Genomic DNA, 20,614 nt, shown 5'->3' with positions numbered 1-20,614 from the left:
ACAAAGAAGACCTTTTTGTATATTTAAACATTACTTAGAAAGGCAAGGAAAAGTCCTATTGTCAGAGTATACATACTTCTGTGATCTAAAAATACTTATTCAAAGTTCAAAAGTTTGCGCTCACCTGTGGTTAAAGGCAGATGTGTGATGCTGTTCAAACAGGTCAGGGTGAACCACGTGGATGATAACGTAGCCCCAGAAAACAGGAGGAGAAGAATCAGTTTCAGCATACCTCTGATAAAATCTGCAAACCTAAGACAAGAAACAATGTTCCATTAATTCTAACTGAATTTTAAAAATACTACTTAAATCAATGATAAACTTTCATTTAATGATAATTTCTTAAAGAAATTTCCAGACATTCTTTTCATTTTAAGATTTTACTTATTCATTTTCGAGAGAGGGTGAGCAGGAAGCATCAACTCCCATATGTGCCTTGACCAGGCAAGCGCAGGGTTTTGAACTGGTGACCTCAGCGTTCCAGGTGTACGCTTTATCCACTGCATCACCACAGGTCAGGCCCCAGATATTCTTTTAAATGCTGCCCTAATGACCATCAAGCCCAAGTTCTGTTTCTGAAAAATAGGTTTTAAGATCTACCAAAGACACCATACAGACAGTCCCAACAGTACAAAATTTTAACAATGAAATTTAAGGATATAGGGGAAAAAATATGACAATACACATGAATTATTTATAAAATAAGCCTTTTGATCCCTGAAAAACTAAGATGGTGAGACCTCATGAATGGTAACACACATAAAACAAGGGCTAATAGCACCTGGAACACCCTTAGACATTTTCCCAATGACTAAACTATAAAATGATAGGATACTATTAACATGTAGCTTTGCTCTGGTTATCAGTCAATACATATAAAATAAGGGTAAATAATTTTCTATTCAATTACTATCATTTCTTCCTTTTTACCTTTTCCTTAATTTTCTCTACCAACATTTTCCCCTTGGTTTGACCAGTTGAACTTAAAAGGTTTGGAATCTATACTGAGTATCAAGTTTTATCAGACTAGCACTTGGGAAATGCAGTCCTAGAAAAGGCAAATTATATGTAACTGAAGTGGTCTGACAAAAGTTAAGCAGCCATTCCCAATGTGACAATGTCCCCCACAGTAATCACTAGGTTAATGGCTTCTCATGACCCAGCATGATAATGGCATGCTTTCTGGTAAGGTTGTGTAGTGCTATGTGCCCAAACACCCACCCATTTAAGCTTGCAATAAATACAAAGCATCGGTTTAAAACCATGTTAGTAGAATAAGAAATACTGTATTTCTATTGGCTTGTTTTGCCTCTTGAACTGGCTTGGAGTACTGTTCATGACACAGAAGACACAGTAGTTAATTAGTTGCCACTTCAAGCTCCTTAGACCTCAGTACTTCCCTCTCTTCAAGCCTCCGCACCTTTATTGCAGCAAGAATGGAATTTTCATTAGCATCACCGCTGTCATGGGACCAACACCCCAGGGAATGGCTAGAACCGGTTTTCTTCCAGACTCCTTCAAAATCCACATCTCCAACCAACTTAGCAGTGGTAGGATCCTGAATTCTACTTATTCCCACATCAATAATGGCTGCTCCTTCCTTGATTAAAATTTGCTGTGATCAAATTTGGAATGCCTGCGACAGAGACCACAGTATCTGCAGGAATTGTTTCTTCAGCTGCTTTTCAGGAGTGTACCAATGACATATTGAAACAGTGGCATCACCTCTAGGACGTCCATGTGCCCCATCGGTGTGTAGTAACATTGCAATGGGCATTCCAACATTTTTTGACCTTCTAGCTACAACCACATTCTCCCCTAGGGTTGGAATGCCAGTTTGCTTAGTTATTTCCCGCACAACCCCGGGGTAGCTGGTGACATGGAATACTGGTTCCGGCACACGCGCCTCACATTGATTGCATGCAAGCCAGCAATATCCTTGTCTGCAGAAACAGAACTGCAGCTCGTTCTCTCATCAATGTGCTCCAGAAGAGGCAGATGAAAGGAGGATCTACTTGTCATCATTATTTAGCTTACTGATGAAATTCAAGTTCTTCCTCTGAAACTGAAGCCAGTTTCACAGTGGTCTCACTGCTGATGCCCACATTTGCAGTGGCCCTGGTTTTGTTGAGGACATAGGAATGACTCCCGGGATTCTCGCCAACTCAGGTCTGGCAGTCTGGTGCCTGATGTCGCTACTCACTCTTCTACCTCCTGTTGTACTTCCTCCTTGATCTGCTGGTTAAGTTTCCTTTTAGAAATGACAAGAGCTTCATTTCTCCCTATGGAAATGCAAATGGAACTTCTCTACTCGACTTCTCCTGGGTATTTATCACCTCAAGTGACTCTGCCTAGCATTGACTAGCCCTGGGTAGGCTACATTCTAAAAAATTTTTTTAAATTAATTTTAATGGGGTGACATTGATAAATCAGGGTACATATGTTCAGAGAAAACATCTCCAGGTTATTTTGACATTTGATTATGCTGCATTCCCATAACCCAAAGTCCAATTGTCTTCTGTCACCTTCTAACCGGTTTTCTTTGTGCCCCTACCCTTCCCCAACCCCCTCCCTCTCCTCCCCTCCCCCAACCCCCTCCCTCTCCTCCCTAAATTTTTTTTTTGAGAGAGAGAAATAGAGAAAGAGAGGAAGGATGAGAGATGATGGTTACTGATGCTTCTCATGTGTCTTGGAGAGGGGAGCTCAAGCAAAGTCAGTGACCCCTTGCTCTAGCCAGTGACCTTGGACTCAAGCCAGAGACCTTGGGATCATGCTGATGACCCCTGCTCAAGCTGTCAAGCCTGCACTCAAGCCAACATGCCAGTGCTCTAGCCAATGACCTCAGCATCCCAGGTCCATGCTGTCCACTGCGCCACCACCAGTCAGGTGAAAGATTATTTTAATTGATACATTGTATGTGTGATAAATGTTACTTTGGGATAAACGCTATTTTTCTCTTACCAAACACAAAAAAATGACCTCTGCTCAGGACCTATAACTTACAGGATGGATTACGAGTTTTTAAATGGCATTTTTACTTTCTTTATATTTTTCAATAATTGCTAAAAATCCCATAATGAGTACATATTGTTCTAGTTTTAGAAAAAAGGCTAATTTGTTAACATAAACACGCAGAGTGACTCTCCCAGAATCCAAACTCAGAGAACAAGCACAGAGGCTTACACCAGACTGCGGTCCGACATGATCTGGTCTCTGCCCCCCTCTCCTGCCTTACCGTGCTCCGGCGGGACAGCCCTGTTTTTGTTTCCCCTGTGTGCTAAGGTTGCTTCCCACAGCGATGTGCTTGTTCTGTCTGCCTGGAGTGCTGGCACCCCCATTCTTCATATGACTCACTCCTCCGGTCACTTGGTCTCAGTTCCACAAGGCTCTCCACGCTCACTCAAGAAACCCTCACCATCCAGTCTCTGTATTTTCTTTACAGCATTTAGCTCTATTAGAATTTTTCCTGCTTCTGTATTTGTTTATTTTTTGTCTTCTCTTTCAGGCTGTAAGCTTTGTGAGCGCAAGAACATAGCTCTGGAATGGTGAATCCTATTCTCCAAACCTTGTGGCTACTATTTCATGGCATTGAAGTTCTTAAAATCCCTGTTCTCTCACCCCCCCCCTAATTAACATGAAACTAAAAAGTAGGGATGCTTATCATTTAGTTATGACCAAAAACTTTTCCATCTGCCAATTGCTTTTCCCCATCTGCTGATTAAGTGTTGACCATATAAGCACAGTACTATGTGCCTACACACTACTTACTCTCTCCTTCACAACTGTTCTCATTGTAGAAAAACAGATCCCACCCCAAACAGAACATTTACCAGGCTTTCTCTTTGAAGTTTAAAAAATAATTTTAATTTCTATTGTAATTATGTGACTGTCCCTATCCACACTTTCAATACGATCTTTTGTTTTGCACTTATGTGACATGATACGTTAATCATGTTTGTAAGCATTATCTACACTAAAATGACTTTCTATGAGAGCTGATGCCATCTTTTGGTGGGAAAAATGGCTGCACCTTCACCCAGTGACAGGTCTGTCCTCAACTATGGAAGTTCACAGGAACTTCTTATTTTGAAAATTCTGAAAAAGGTTCCACAGCTTGATAGAAATATTCCTCAAGAAAATCTAAAAACTTTGTTTTAATTCTATGTTCACTACACTTTTCTGATAAATATTTTTGGTATGTTGCCTTAACTTACTTGCCAGATAGGCAGATGGCCAGGTATGAGAAAATATAAAAACAGTTTTCAGGCATAATCAGAACTAAGTGAAGTTGAACAGTGAGAGTTTCCCAGGACCAGATCGCCCAAGAATAACCAGCGGGGTTTGCTATTTTTGGAGACCTGGACCTTTCAAATGGGCTAATACCATCAAAGTATACTGTTAGGACCAATGTAGTTACAAAAATATCTTCTAAAGCAGTCATGTCTGTCAGGAGATTGCATTCTAGGGGTCCCCAAAATGGTATTATTAATGTAAATTTAAATTTTGTTGAAGACCTAGGAGATACTTGAAATTGATTTCAGATCCCAGTCAGGGTAGTACTTTATAAAACTTTCATTACAAAAATTAAATACAGAAATGTCCTCATTCTAATTTGTCCCTCTAGCTCTATTTCTATATAGTTAAAATTAAAAGTTTATAGAAAGAAAATAAAAAGAAAGGAGGATGGGAGACATCACTTTTTATATATAATGGTTCCCTGTGACCTATTTGATGCTTAGAATAGAACTTGGTAAATTATGACTCACTCTAATTGGCTTGGGGATTTAACTAGAAAAATTAGGTATGAATTTTGTCAGATGTGACAGGTCAATGCATTTCAGAATCAATGCAGTGATTTGCTACAGACAGCTATTTTCCTATTCCTCTTGTTCAGCTTTTGGATTTATTCTTACAGTTTCTTAACTTAAAAAAAATCTCAGATAAAGTGATTTAGAAATTACAGTGCCAATTTATTCTTTCATTATGCCAAAAACACTATGCAAATTTTAAGATCTAGATATAATATTATTCTGTATCAATCATGCTTCAGTGTTCAGATATTGAGGAGATTTCTTTACCTATTTTATTTCATCTCCCCAAATATGTCATTATATTCTTTCCTGGTAAAGTTGATTGCCAAATTTTGTTTTTAGATTAAATAGGGTAAAATAATTTGGAAGTGAATGAATACCATCTCTTTGGAAAGACCAAGAGTAGTTTGTACAGGCAGTCACCTACATGAGTGATGGTTTTATTCTTTGCTTTTTCTAGAATAAATGAAATTTTTTCCTTCTTCTGTCTCATTCTAAAAATGTGTTGTCATCATGTGTTAAGATCACAGGCACTCTGATGAAACTGGAATTCAAAGTGGAATCACCACTGAGACACATCTGCCAAAAGGCCCAGAAATACGTATCTGCCAACCAGGGTACCATGCTTTCATGGAAACTTCTAGGGTCATACAAATGATCCTTTTCAATTCTTTTTTATTTTAAGTACCTATCAATTTCTTTGGGTTCCATTTGTAGATGTTGTTCTCTAATAATACAAAGAGTGGCAACTTAATTACACTGGAAATACACTACCATTCTTCAAACCCATTTCAGGATGATCGCTCTTGAGAATGTGTCTTGTAGCAGCAAATTCTACCTACTAAATATTGATTTTCTTGAAGTCTGAACAAATCCTCTTCTCTGACTTTTGCTTGTTTTACTTCTTCTTGAATTTTAACATTTATTTGGGGGGCTGATTGTCCTTTTGGGCTTTTTGTTTGTTTGTGTCTGGCTAGTCACATGGTTAACATAAAATATTCTTACCTTGCTATAGCTATTCCAACAACACAGCCTCCAACTATGGACCAAAACCCAATCCAGCCAGCATCTACCTGTTAAGAAAGTGGCAGACACATTTAATAAAAGTCTATCATGTTATAATTTAGAAAGCATGAAAAAAAATCCTCTCTAATCAATATGTTAATAGCTAAATGGCAACAAATTTAGGAAATACCATTTAAGAAAATGAATCAAATAAAAGGATTCATGTGTGACTAAGTAATACAAACTTATCTCAGTAAATATATCCCTGAAAAACTTATTGAAATATTTAAATAAGCAAAATAATCAATGTCACAACAAATATTTTTCAACTATGTTCTACATGCCTAGCGTTATAATAGGAACTTGTAAAGAAACAGCAACAGGACAAACGATCACTGACCTCAAAATGTTTAAATATAGCCAACATACAGAAAACTACTAGGAAATAATTAGTGTTGAAACGTAGCAATGACTAACAATATTAACAGAGCACAAAGGGGGAAGGCAGTGTGCGGCTGAGGGTTGGGCACCTGGGAAGACTGGACAGAGAAGAGAATTTGCGCTGAGTTTCAAATGTACCGCTCGGTCTGCTCTTGAGAAAACATTTCCAGCCCTGCCATGTGCTAGCTTTGTGACCCTGGGCAAATTATGTCTTCTTACCTATAAAATAGACTAAATGAGATAATTTGTGTATAGATTTTAGATCAGTTATCGGCATACAGGAAGTGCTCAGTAAAGGCCAGCGCTATCATTATGACCTAATGATGCTTCTCCATCTATCTAATGTCTTATCCCTTTCCTATCTTCATGGCCAAACTTGTTCAGAGCAATCTATAAATGCTGCCTTTATTTCCTCATCATGCCTGTATCTTTGACTCTTATGACTTGGCACTGTCTCAACTCATATTCTAACTTTCAGGGTTTTTTTCTTTTCTTTTCTTTCTTTCTTTCTTTTTACAGAGACAGAGAGAGAGTCAGAGAGAGGGATAGATAGGGACAGACAGACAAGAACGAAGAGAGATAAAAAGCATCAATCATTAGTTTTTCGTTGTGACACCTTAGTTGTTCATTGATTGCATTCTCATATGTGCCTTGACCATGGGGCTACAGCAGACCGAGTAACCCCTTGCTCAAGTCAGTGACCTTGGGTCCAAGCTGGTGAGCCTTGCTCACACCAGATGAGCCCACGCTCAAGCTGGAGACCTCAGGGTCTCGAACCTGGGTCCTCTGCATCCCAGTCTGACGCTCTATCCACTGCGCCACTGCCTGGTCAGGCTTAACTTTCAGTTTTCTCATTAGTAGAATGAAAATAATAAAGACTTTTTTGAGAATTAACTAAGTTAAAAAATGTAAAATGCTCAGTACATGACAGTTGTTGGTGCTGAAATGCCACACCACTATTGTGTCCCTGTGCTGTCTCCTCTTTCCCCTTCCCACATTCACCACACTTGCTTAGGATCTTGTTACTCTGCCCTCCTATAATAGCATCTTGAATGGTTTCCACAATCTGCTCTTCCTCTTATTGCCAAAATAATTAACCCAATTATTCCACTTCCCTGCTTAGGAATAGGTACTGGCTTTCCTTGTGGCTATAGGTAAGAAGTCCAAATTTGACCTGGTACTTGAGAGCTGCCCAAACTAGCTATGACTTTTTATTATTTTTTTCTAGTTATATTTTTTCATTACATCTATGTCAGAGATTTTCAACTATCCAGCAAAATGTATTTTCTTCTACCTGAGCACTTAGCTAGATTACGTGTCCCAGCCTCTACTCAGTTACCTGTGACTATGTGACTAAGCTCTCATTAATGGAAGCAGGCAGAGTGAAGTGTGCCAACTCTAGGCTCAAACCTGGAGCACAGTTACATGCCTCCTCCATGCTTTCTTTCCCTTCCTGCCAGCTGGAATCCAGATGTGGTCACCCAGATCCTACAATGACAAGGCCCTAGGAGACAGAAGAGCTGCAAAGTGGAAGCATTCCAGGTCTCTAAATCAGTGTGAGGAAAAGACCAGCCCAAACTGTGAACAGCTGTCCTAGATTATTAAGCAAACTGTCGTAGATTGCTGTGTGAGTGAGAAATGGATTTCTTCTTAAGTCTCAGAATTTTGGGATTTACATGAATCCTTTGTTGTACCAGTGCTTGGTGGCAGAGCAGAGATAAATGCTCTCCAGAGAAAGCAAATACCCTGAAGCTTAGTTTAGCTTTATTTTTTACACCACTGGCATTTGGAACAAGAGAATCTCTGTTCTGCAGAACTTCCTCTCTCCTCGCAGAGTATTTAGCATCCATTGTCTAAAGCCCACATAATGCTATTAGGTTTCCACTAACATGTCCGTCTATCTCGTAGGTGAGCGGAGTCCTGGGACAAACTAAGAACCACTATGCATCTGACCATACTGACCCTGGCCCTTTCAGGCCATTCTGTGCTTTTCTGCTTCCTGGGTTCATGACATTTGCTTTAGTGCATAACATTCTACACAATAATTAATTAAAATTTTTTCTTTGTTTTGATTTTTTGGCTTTCATTTAATTTTAAATTTTGCTTTACTTAATAGCTAGAGTGATTCATGGTCTCTGTATTTCTTAGAGTTTGTACAGAGACAGATACTTAGAAGAGCTTCTTATGATTTAGAAGATGAAGCATAATATCTGCAAAATTGGAGCCATTTAAATAAGTGCTACACTTTTTCTTCTTGAAAGTGAGCATGCTTGCCTGACCAGGTGGTGGTGCAGTGGATAGAGCGTTGGAATGGGATGCAGAGGACCCAGGTTCAAAACACCGAGGTTGCCGGTTTTAGTGCAGGCTTACCAGCTTGAGCATGGGGTCACTCACTTGAGCATGGGATCACAGACATGACATAGGTCACTGGTTTGAGTCAAAAAGGTCACTGGCTTGAAGCCCAAAGTTGCTGGCTTAAGCCCAAGGTCGCTGGCTTGAGCAAGGGATTACTCGCTCTGCTGTAGCCGCCCAGTCAAGGCACATATAAGAAAGCAATCAATGAACAATTAAGGAACCGCAACAAAGCAATGATGCTTCTCATCTCTCTCCTTTCTGTCTGTCTGTCCCTACCTGTCCCTCTCTCTGTTTCTGTCACAAAACAAAACAAAACAAAACAGAAAGTGAGCATGCTTGAAATACCTGTATCCAGAAAAATAGGTTAGGAAATTAATGAAGGCTTACTTCCCTATGGTGAAGGTATACTATGTAATTTGGACTGATATCCCGGTTGAGAACTAGAGAAATTGGGAGAAAATATATGTAATGTATCAGAAAGCCAAGAAGGTAACCCATAATTATGGAAACACATTGTCGAATGGGAAGGAAATCCAGAGAGATGGTTTTGGGGGATACTTTCCCTTGGGGGGCTTTCTGCTGATTTTAGGAAGTCTGGTTAAGGGGATGAGAAGTTACCAACAGCCTCATTGACATAGGAAAGAAAAAACAAGTTCGAGGCTTATTGTGGGGTGGGTGGCCTTGTAAAAAATCCCAGTCTTTAGCTGGGGACTCTGAAGAACTATACATAAGAGTACTGTAACCTGGAAACAGTATTTTGAGGGACTGAAGCCCAGCTTTAAATAACCCCAATCCCTGGAACTGGATTAAGTGATCCCTAGACTCCTGCAAGAAAAAAACATAAATTCTTTTTTGGAGAAAAATCATCATCTTGAAGCTTAAATTATCTCTACAACTTTTCAATAGTGCTATGTCTAGCACTCAGTCAAAAATAACAGAACACATAAGGAGGTAAGAAAACATCAATGAATACCACAAATATAAAAAGACCCACAAAAATAAAAAGACCCACAGGGGATCCAGATGAAGGAATTATGAGATACAGACTTTAAATAACTATTTTATTTATTTATTTATTTATTTATTTATTTTTTCTTCTGAAGCTGGAAACGGGGAGAGACAGTCAGACAGACTCCCGCATGCGCCCGACCAGGATCCACCCGGCACGCCCACCAGGGGCGACACTCTGCCCACCAGGGGGCGATGCTCTGCCCCTCTGGGGCGTCGCTCTGCGGCGACCAGAGCCACTCCAGCGCCTGGGGCAGAGGCCAAGGAGCCACCCCAGCGCCCGGGCCATCTTTGCTCCAACGGAGCCTTGGCTGCGGGAGGGGAAGAGAGAGACAGAGAGGAAGGAGGGGGTGGGGGTGGAGAAGCAAATGGGCGCTTCTCCTGTGTGCCCTGGCCGGGAATTGAACCTGGGTCCCCCGCACACCAGGCCGACGCTCTACCGCTGAGCCAACCGGCCAGGGCCTAAATAACTATTTTAAAGAGTTTTTAAAAAAAAGACAAGCTCCGTGCGGAGGACCCGGGTTCGATTCCCGGCCAGGGCACATAGGAGAAGCGCCCATTTGCTTCTCCACCCCTCCGCCGCGCCTTCCTCTCTGTCTCTCTCTTCCCCTCCCGCAGCCAAGGCTCCATTGGAGCAAAGATGGCCCGGGCGCTGGGGATGGCTCTGTGGCCTCTGCCCCAGGCGCTAGAGTGGCTCTGGTCGCAACATGGCGACACCCAGGAGGGTTGCAACATGGCGACGCCCAGGATGGGCAGAGCATCGCCCCCTGGTGGGCAGAGCGTCGCCCCCTGATGGGCGTGCCGGGTGGATCCCGGTCGGGCGCATGCGGGAGTCTGTCTGTCTCTCCCTGTTTCCAGCTTCAGAAAAATGCAAAAAAAAAAAAAAAAAAAAAAAAAAAAAAGACAAGCTCAAGCATTTATACAGAATTTTAGAAACTTCAAAAAAGTATTAAATAATTTTGTAATAAAAATATAATTAAAATTAGTAACTCATACATAAATTTAATAACATATTAAAATGAAAACTAAAATAATGAGTTGGAAGAAAGGCTAGATAAAATATCTAGTGTGAAGCAAAGGAAGATGAAAGGATGAAAAATTCAGAAGAGAAAGTAAGAGGTATAAGGAATACAATGTGAAGGTATAACATATAGTTAAGAGTTCCTAAATATGAAATTAGAAAAAATTTAGCATAAGCTTTAAAGAGATATTGGCTAATATTTTTCAGAAACTGGTAAGAGGAATCAAGCCATATATTCAAGAAGTCTTATAGACCTAAGCATAAATTTTAAAAAATCATCACTTAGTTACATCACAGTAAAACGGCTGAAACCAAAGACAAACTTATAATTTGAGAGCTGCCAGTTGAAAAATAGAAGCCAGAAGAAAATGAAGTATTCTTGAAGAAACAAAAGAAAATAACTGCCAACCAAGAACAAAAAAAGTCTTAAAAAATAAAGGTAGAATAAAGACATTTTCATATCAAAATAAAGAACAAACCTTGAGAGAATTTGTTGCGAACACACACATACGCATGCGCACATGGGTGCTCTTCAGATAGAAGAAAAATCATAAATAGCTTACTAAAGATAAAAGAATGAAAAACAACAAAATGGGTAAATATAGAGTGACTATAAATAAATACTGACTGTGTGAACAACAATGATCATGTCTTGAGCAGTGTAAAATACATGACAACAACAGCACAAAAAATCCTGGATGGTTAAATGGAGTTAAAAGGTTCTAAAGACTTTTTAGAAAATTTTAGTTACTAACAAAAATCAAATATACTCCTATTATGCCAGCCAAGGGAAAATAAAAATTTAAAAATCACCCATTAAAATAGCATCAAAAAGTATCATATGCCTGGTAATAAACCTAACAAATATTTAGACGGCGCCTTTGCAGAAAATTCTAAAACATTATTCAGAGACATTAAGGCCTAAGTAAATAAAGAGAAATACAACGATCATGGTTTAGAAGACACAGTATTTTAAAGAAGTTAATTCTCAAACTGATTTACTGATTAAAAAACTTATATCAAAATCCATATAAAAAGTATTATTCTACTAGATATCAAAACTTATAACACTAGAATACTTATAATTTGGTATTGGCACAGAGAGACAGACTAGAGAAAAACAATGGTTTAGAAACACATTCATGTAGGTGAGAGCACTTCATTATGACAAAGACGGCAGAGGATAAGGGGGAAAGCGTGATCTTTTCAAAAACTGATATTAGATTAATGAATATTTATAATGGGAGAAAAAATGAACTCCTACCTTATAACAAGCATAGAATTAAATTCTCGCTTTAAATATGACACGAATACGACAAAACTTCTAGAACAGCACTGTCGAATAGAACTTCCTGTGATGACGGAAATGTAAGGTATCTGCACTGTCCAACATGGGAGCCACAACTCACAGGTAGCTATTGAGCACTTGAAAAGCTAGTACCATTGAGGAAGTGAATTTTTAATTTTTATTTTTTTTCAACTGATTTAAATTTCAAATTGAATAGCCACATGTAGCTAGTGGCTACTGTGCTGGACAACCCAGTTCTTCAAGATTACACAGGAGAAATATATTTATGAACTTGGAGCAAAGAGTTCTCTCTCTCTTTCTCTCTTAAATTACTGTCTCTGTCTGCTAAATCCAACATCTAGACTATCTCCAAGTTGGTTTCTATTAACTATATATTTTGTTTTTTTATTTTTAAAATATGGGTCACATTTTCCTGTTTCTTGTATGTTTAATGTTTTGAAGTTTAAAAAAATTGTAAGGTATATGTCACGGACAATACAGTATAAAGATTTAGATACTTTCATCTTTATTTAAAATGTTTATTTTGCCCTGGCCGGTTGGCTCAGCGGTAGAGCGTCGGCCTAGCGTGTGGAGGACCCGGGTTCGATTCCCGGCCAGGGCACATAGGAGACGCGCCCATTTGCTTCTCCACCCCTCCGCCGCGCCTTCCTCTCTGTCTCTCTCTTCCCCTCCCGCAGCCAAGGCTCCATTGGAGCAAAGATGGCCCGGGCGCTGGGGATGGCTCTGTGGCCTCTGCCCCAGGCGCTAGAGTGGCTCTGGTCGCAACATGGCGACGCCCAGGATGGGCAGAGCATCGCCCCCTGGTGGGCAGAGCATCGCCCCCTGGTGGGCGTGCCGGGTGGATCCCGGTCGGGCGCATGCGGGAGTCTGTCTGACTGTCTCTCCCTGTTTCCAGCTTCAGAAAAATGCAAAAATAAAAAAATAAATAAATAAAATAAAAAAAAATAAATAAAATAAAATGTTTATTTTAATTTTTTTTAGCAGGCGAGAAAGAGAGAGAGACAGACAGACAGGAAGGGAGAGATGAAAAGCATCAATTCATAGTGTGTCACTTGTAGTTGTTCACTGTTTGCTTCTCATATGTGCCTTGAGTGGGGAGCTCCAGCTGAGCCAGTGACCCCTTGCTCAAGCCAGTAACCTTGGGATCATGCCAGCAACCTTGGGCTTCAAGGCAGCGACCTTTGGGCTCAAGCCAGCGGCCATGGGATCACCTCTGTGATCCCATACTCAAGCTAACAACCATATTAAGCTGGTGAGCCTGCACACAAGCCAGATGAGTCCATGCTCAAGCTAGCAACCTCGGAGTTTTGAACCTGAGTCCTCAGCGTCCCAGGTGGAAGTGCCACCACCGGTCAGGCTAAAATGGTTGATTTTTATGTTAGTAGGCAGTTCAATTATTAAACGATCACATTGAACTTGTGTGGGCTTGATTTTGTGCTTTATTACAGCAGAGAAACAGAAACCACGGTGTTTCCCAGCCCCTCTCACTTGGTGGGACTCAACCTCTACATTGTCCCTCCTCTGCAGATATTTGTCGGGGCTTGGTTTTAGGCTTTGTTTATGGGGGGTCTAAGTAGGACAGGCCTCACTCTATCTAGGGCATGGTTCTACATTCCAAAGTTGGGTCTTTCTGGTGTCTCAGGAGAAGCCCGAGATATTAACAAGGTCTTTTGACTCTGGCTGGGTCAGAACTCCAAGAGTCCAGCATTGCTTGCCCTCTACTATTATTTGTTCTGCTTCCAACCCCATAGCAGTCTCTCTGTTAAACCTCTGGTAGCTTAGTTCTTTATAAGAGCAGTATATTTCTAACTTGCAGAGGACCTCACAGTCTTCTGGGGTGCCCCTTCTGCACAGCTCTCTTCTTTACAAATCAGTAAGAAAGGAAGCCCAATAGTGGACAAAAGATGTGAATGGGTATATCACAAAAAAGGATATACAAATATCTAATAAACACTTAAAAAGATATCATTATGATGGTATACAACTGTCCGATCACCAGCATGTCTACCTTTCCTTTCCTTTTTTCCTTTTTATTTTTTAAGTGAGAAGAGGGGAGATAGTAAAACAGATTCCCGCATGTGCTCCAGCCATGATCCACCTGGCAACCTCTGTCTGGGACTGATGCTCAAATCAATGGAGCTATTTTTAGCACCTGAAGCTGATGTGCTTGACCAGTTGAGCTATGCTCAGTGCCTGGGGCCAACACTAAAACCAAACAAGCCACTGGCTGTGGGAGAGAAAGAGGGAAAGAAGAGGGAGAGGGAGAGGGAGAGGAGAGAAGTAGACAATCACTTCTCACGTGTCCTGATGAGGAATTAAACCTGGGACGTCCATATGCCAAGCCAACACTCTATCCACTGAGCTAACTGGCCAGGGCCAGCATGTCTATATTTAAAAAGATCAAGTTTGTCAAGTGGAACATTGAGAAATTTCATGTACTGGTGGGACTTTAACCTGATACAACCATTTGGTGCATGTCTGGCATCATCTATCAAACTAGGCATACACTATAACCAGAAATTCCATTCCTGGCTATATATCCAACAGAAATGTGTATAGATATACATTAAGAAACATGTATGAGAATGGTCACACAGCACTGTTTTTAACAGTCAAAAACTGTAAAAAGTCCTGGCCGGCTAGCTCAGTGGTAGAGTGTCAGCCCAGCGTGTGGAAGTCCCAGGTTTGATTCCTAGCCAGGGCACACAGGAAAAGTGTCCATTTGCTTCTCTACCCTTCCCCCTCTACTCTCTCTCTGTCTCTCTCTGCCCCTCCCACTGTCAAGGCTCCACTGGAGCAAAGTTGGTCCGGGCGCTGAGGATGGCTCCATGGCTTCTCCCTCAGGTGCTAGAATGGCTCCTGCTGCAATGGAGCAGTGCCCTGGATGGGCAGAGCATCATGCCCTGGTGGACATGCCAGGTGGATCCAGGTTGGGCATATGAGGGAGTCTGTCTCTCTGCTTCCCTGCTTCTCACTTCAGAAAAAAAAAACACCCCAAAACAAAACTGAAATGCTCACCAAAACCAGAATGGACAAATTGTCTCCTTATACAAAGGAGTATCAGACCAATGTGCTGGATTTCTCCCATTTGCCCCTCCATATCTCTCTACCCCTTTCTACCATGCTATCTGAAGCAAAAGGAAGAAATAGATGGCATCAAGAATATAGGTGAAATGGCTATTTTCAAAGAAACGAAATAGCCTTACCCTGAGACTGGAGAGAAAGTGAGAAATCAGATGGAAGAATAGTCATATATTCAATGACAGGATCTTAATCTTTATTAAGTATAAAGCAAGAATAAAGGGTGGAGTCAACAAAACTAAGATTTTCCTTCTTCATTTTTTCTGTTTATTATTAATAATAGCCAAATAAATGTGAAATTCATTACTTAACAAAATCCAGGGGGAAAAATCAATATTGTTTACAACTATTTCATAGAAATCTTGCTTTTGAAATAACATTTTAGAATAATGTTTCACCCAGGCCTTGAAACTAAAACCAAGAACATGTAGACAACATTTATAATTTAAATGAACTAAAAATACCTACAGCATATAAAGAAATAAAATGCTTACCTGGCTGACATGCACTGGTGTTAAAATTAAGTCCAGAACTCCGGACCAGCCAGCAAATACACCAAGTGGTATGGCGTACGCTAAAGCAATCATCAAAAATCGAAAATTACTGTAAAAGAGGAAAAAAAATGTTATTAGAGAGTCAAAATCTAGAATTTAAACTCTTACTCATGAAAACAGTCATTTGAAAATTGGAACATCACAATCAAAAATAAAAAATAGTATTTCAGTTTGTTAATAAATTCAAAATTCTATAAATTTTTTTAGTTTTATAAGAAGTCATTTTTGTTCATATTGTTCAAATTGTCAATGGTTATTATATAGGTGAATTACAACATTATTTCATAGAATGAGCAGGTAGGTTCAGTTAAAGATGCTCTTATTTGAAGGATAAATTACTGTTGCTTAGGTGGGTACTAAACATATCAGGTGATCACTTTGTAAGATATATAATATAAATGTCTAAGCACTATGTTGTACACCTGAAACTAATAAAATATTGTATGTTAACTATAATTAAACAACAAAAAATTCAAATGTTAAAAAAATTACTGTTTTCCTTGAACAGGGTAGAGAGAAGAAAACTATTAAAAACAAATATGTAATTTGCTCATTTTTTAAGAGTAGCTTTAGTTTTTATTTTATGATTATCATTTCACTATTATTTTTGTTTTATAATTACTTAATAGGCAATCCAATTCAAATGACTCAAAACCAAACAGGGAGAAAAATATGGGAAAGCGTTTCCTTCTACCCCCTGTTCCCTCTGCCCGCAATTACCAATGTTATCACTTTCTTGGGTGACTTTCCAGAACTATTTCAAAATATAGGCCAATATGACTATATATATATTCCCCCCAGTTTTTTTTATATAAATGACAGCATTTTACAATAATTTGCTAAACTTTACTTTTTCAACTTAATTCTTAAGTTTTCCACACTAGATACATACAGAGCTTCCCCATTCCTTCTTATAGCTATATAGTATTCCATTATGTTGGTATATTATAATTTATTTACTTGGCCCCCTACTGAGATCTAGATATATAACATTATATATTTTATATAATAGTTTACATATTTATATATATATAAAACATATTTTATTCCTTTAGTTTTATAGTCATTTCACATGTGCATAATACAATTGGAGGATCAATTTCTAGACGTGCAACTGCCATGTCATAGAATATGCACATTCATAGCTTTAATAGGGAATTCCAACTGCCCTCTACAGAAACTGTACCTCTAGAGATCAAAATGGCTGAAATAAAAAGACAGTGATAATACCAATGTCCAGTGAGGATACACAAAAACTGAATGACTTAATATATTGTTTGTGGTAATGAAAAATGATACAGTCACTCTGGAAAATGGCATGTAAAAGAAATACAATATATTTCTACCATACAGTTCAGCAATTTGACTCCTGGGCATTTATCCCAGAGAAATGAGAACTTATGTTCACACAAAAACCTGTGTACAAATATTTACAGCAGCTTTATTTGTAATAGCCAAGGAAACTAGAAACAACTCAAGACATCCTTCAACGGTTAAAAAGACTGTATACATGAATACCATGGAGTACTACTCAGCAATAAAAAGAAATAAAAATTGATACACAAAACCTGGATGACTCTCCAGAGAGTTATATTGAGTAAAAAAGCTAACCCCCAAATTTTATGTACTGTATGATTCCAGGTATGTAACATTTTTGAAGTGAGAACATGAAGGTCAAAATGAGGACAGTTTAGTGTTTGCCAGAGATTAAGGAACAGAGTGGGATGGAAGTTGGTGGGGCTATAAAAGGGCCACAGGAGTGATCCTTGTGATGATGGAAATGTTCTGTATCTTGACTGTATTAATGTCAATATCCTGGTTGTGATCTTGTACTATTGTTTTGTAAGGTGTTATCATTGGGGGAAACTGAGTAAAGAGTCCAAGAGTCCATGTTTTCTATCTGCATTATTTTTTTTTTCTTTGACAGAGAGAGGGACAGATAGGGACAGACAGACAGGAAGGAAGAGAGATGAGAAGCATCAATTCTTTGTTGCAACATCTTAGTTGTTCATTGATTGTTTTCTCATATTGCCTTAACCGGGGGACTACAGTAGAGCGAGTAAGCTCTTGCTCAAGCCAACGACCTTGGGGTCATGTCCATGATCCCACACTCAAGCTGGCGACCTGGGGGTTTTGAACCTGGGTCCTTTCCATCCCAGTCCAGTACGCTATCCACTGCACAACCACCTGGTCAGGCTTTCTGCGTTATTTCTTACATCTGCTTGTGGATCTATAATTGTCTCATAGTAAAAAGTTTAATTTTTAAAATGTAATTAAAAGTAGATACCATTCACAATAGCTACTAAAAATTTTAAACTATAAAATATCTAGGAATAAATCAGGAAGACCCAAGATCTGAGGGAGTGGGGAAGAGGCAAGTTTTTGCCTAATTAAGAGAATAGAAGATGATCTAAATAGATGGAGAGTCAGTCCATGCTGTCAATCGACCCCAAATTAATCTAGAAATTCAACACAATCACAATTAAAATTTCAGTTGAATTTCTTTTGAAACAAGAACTATGCTCTAAATTTTCTATGGAAGAGTAAAAGTCCTTGGAAAGCAAACATGTCCTTTAAAAAAAATGAGCCTGACCGGGCGGTGGCGCAGTGGATAGAGTGTTGAACTGGGATGCAGAGGACCCAGGTTCGAGACCCCGAGGTCACCAGCTTGAGCGCGAGCTCATCTGGCTCGAGCAAAAAGCTCACCAGCTGGGACCCAAGGTCTCTGGTTCTAGCAAGGGGTTGCTTGGTCTGCTGAAGGCCCGCGGTCAAGGCACATATGAGAAAGCAATCAATGAACAACGAAGGTGTTGCAACAAAAAATTAAATGATTGATGCTTCTCGTCTTTCTCTATTACTGTCTGTCTGTCCCTGTCTATCCCTCTCTCTAAAAAAAGAAAAAAAAAAAAAAGAAAAAGGAAGCCTTTGCCCCATCTGATTTTAAGACACATTACATGATCAAAGTAATAAAAATAGCACAGGACTGACTCAAGAGCAAAGAGAACAATGGAGGAAGACAGGGAGCTACGTCACAGAAGCTCAATATACATTAACGGTGGCCCTACAAACGAAAGGGCTAAGAACTGTTTAGGAAATGGTGCCAGTTCATTTTGTGGAGGAAAAAAACCCAATAAACCCTGCATCACTAGTTAACACCATCTACTAAGGTGGATTCTGGGTAGGTTGAAAACCTAAACAAAAAAGATAAAACCAGAGAATTGATAACTAAGGAATTCATGGACAAAATTAGTAGATAGAACGGGAATAAGTATTTGAAATTTAAAAATCTTAAATCAACAAGGAATTTATACCTAGAATATGTAAATCATTAAGAAATGGGCAGAAACTATGAAGAGGAATTTACAGTAGATGAAACCTAAAAGGCAAATAATCACGTCCTGAGAGTCAAACGTATTAATAACCCTGAAATGCAAATGAAAGACACAGTAGTTTATACCTATTAGACTAGCAAAGGATGAGAAGATTGATAATATCAAGTCTGCTGGGCATGTAGGGAAATGGGCGCTGCTGACGGAAGTGCAGATAAGCACAGGTCTTTTTAAAGAACAATCTGGCAATACGAGGCAAATTAAGCTTAACAAATTAAGCAACAACAATCCTGTTGTTGGGTCCATTTTCCAAAGAAATTCTCAGGTCTACCATGATACACACGAGGCTGTCACCACAGTAGTATTTGTGGTAACAATGAACTGGAGGCAATCTGGGTACACAGGGGGAGTGGATAGATAAAATGTGGTAATTTTATACCACAGAGTACTAAGAACTAGTTGAACTAATTGTAGCTACATATTGAAGACAGGGTGCTAATATCACAATTGAGAAGTGGCCTGGGCAGGGGAAGGGTGGGGGATGAGAGTGGGAACTACAAATAAAAGAATGAACAACTAAATAAATGAATAATTGTGTTCATGTGTCCTGAAGTGAGGAACATGTTCAACTGAACTCTCCACCCTTGAAGTCTGGAAGGCAAAATCAACTGTCGCCATCATCAAACATTAAACCAGTATATAAAGGGAGAAAAATGTTCACATCAGGTTATACAGGTAAATGCATATTAAGAGATGGAAATCATATGAATAGTAAATAAATAATTGTGATGGAAACTCTGCCACATAACTATTGATTTCCCCCCAGTTAATATAATTAAGGTCTAGAAAAGCAGTTATTCTAATTAATCCAGGAAGTAATGAAGTAAATCGGGGTCCTTTGAAGGACCAGAGAAAATGACATTGGTAGGCTAGGGGAACAGAGTATGCCAGGTCCAAAGAACCATCCTGGCGAGCCCAAGAGTAGAACCAAGCAATCCTGCAGAGTAAGCAGATGAATATGGGAAAAGACAACGGAATGTCAGGCATTAGTGAAACAGGTTTTTTTTTTTTTTTTAAATAAATTTTTATTAATGGTAATGGGATGACATTAATAAATCAGGGTACATATATTCAAAGAAAACATGTCTAGGTTATTTTGTCATTAAATTATGTTGCATACCCCTCGCCCAAAGTCAGATTGTCCTCCGCTACCCTCAATCTAGTTCTCTGTGCCCCTCCCCCTCCCCCTAACTCTCTCCTTCCCTCCCTCCCATGTCCTCTCTCCCCCCACCCCTGGTAACCACCACACTCTTGTCCATGTCTCTTAGTCTCGTTTTTATGTTCCACCAATGTATGGAATCATGTAGTTCTTGTTTTTTTCTGATTTACTTATTTCACTCCGTATAATGTTATCAAGTTCCCACCATTTTGCTGTAAATGATCTGATGTCATCATTTCTTATGGCTGAGTAGTATTCCATAGTGTATATGTGCCACATCTTCTTTATCCAGTCTTCTATTGAAGGGCTTTTTGGTTGTTTCCATGTCTTGGCCACTGTGAACAGTGCTGCAATGAACATGGGGCTACATGTGTCTTCACATATCAATGTTTCTGAGGTTTTGGGGTATATACCCAGTAGAGGGATTGCTGGGTCATAAGGTAGTTCTATTTTCAGTTTTTTGAGGAACCACCATACTTTC

At 39.4% G+C, this 20,614-nt stretch overlaps 1 protein-coding gene and 1 pseudogene across 1 annotated transcript in view; both read right to left on the bottom strand.

Annotated features, from left to right (window-relative positions):
• The window catches only part of SLC49A4 (solute carrier family 49 member 4), an 84,168-nt gene that overhangs the window by 23,718 nt on the left and 39,836 nt on the right, over positions 1–20,614 (bottom strand). The window contains exons 5-7 of the mRNA XM_066241386.1: positions 15,526–15,634; positions 5,817–5,884; positions 125–252 (exon numbers count right to left, since the gene is read on the bottom strand). Of these exons, the coding sequence (XP_066097483.1) occupies positions 125–252; positions 5,817–5,884; positions 15,526–15,634 (305 nt within the window). The remainder of the gene's footprint in view (positions 1–124; positions 253–5,816; positions 5,885–15,525; positions 15,635–20,614) is intronic.
• On the bottom strand, positions 1,358–3,338 carry LOC136312161 (bifunctional methylenetetrahydrofolate dehydrogenase/cyclohydrolase, mitochondrial-like; annotated as a pseudogene).

This window comes from Saccopteryx bilineata, chromosome 8 (genome assembly GCF_036850765.1).
Source record: "Saccopteryx bilineata isolate mSacBil1 chromosome 8, mSacBil1_pri_phased_curated, whole genome shotgun sequence".
In the NCBI taxonomy this organism is placed as follows: Eukaryota; Metazoa; Chordata; class Mammalia; order Chiroptera; family Emballonuridae; genus Saccopteryx; species Saccopteryx bilineata.
Note: the sequence above shows the minus strand (reverse complement) of the source record. Positions and strands in the feature narration are given on the sequence as shown.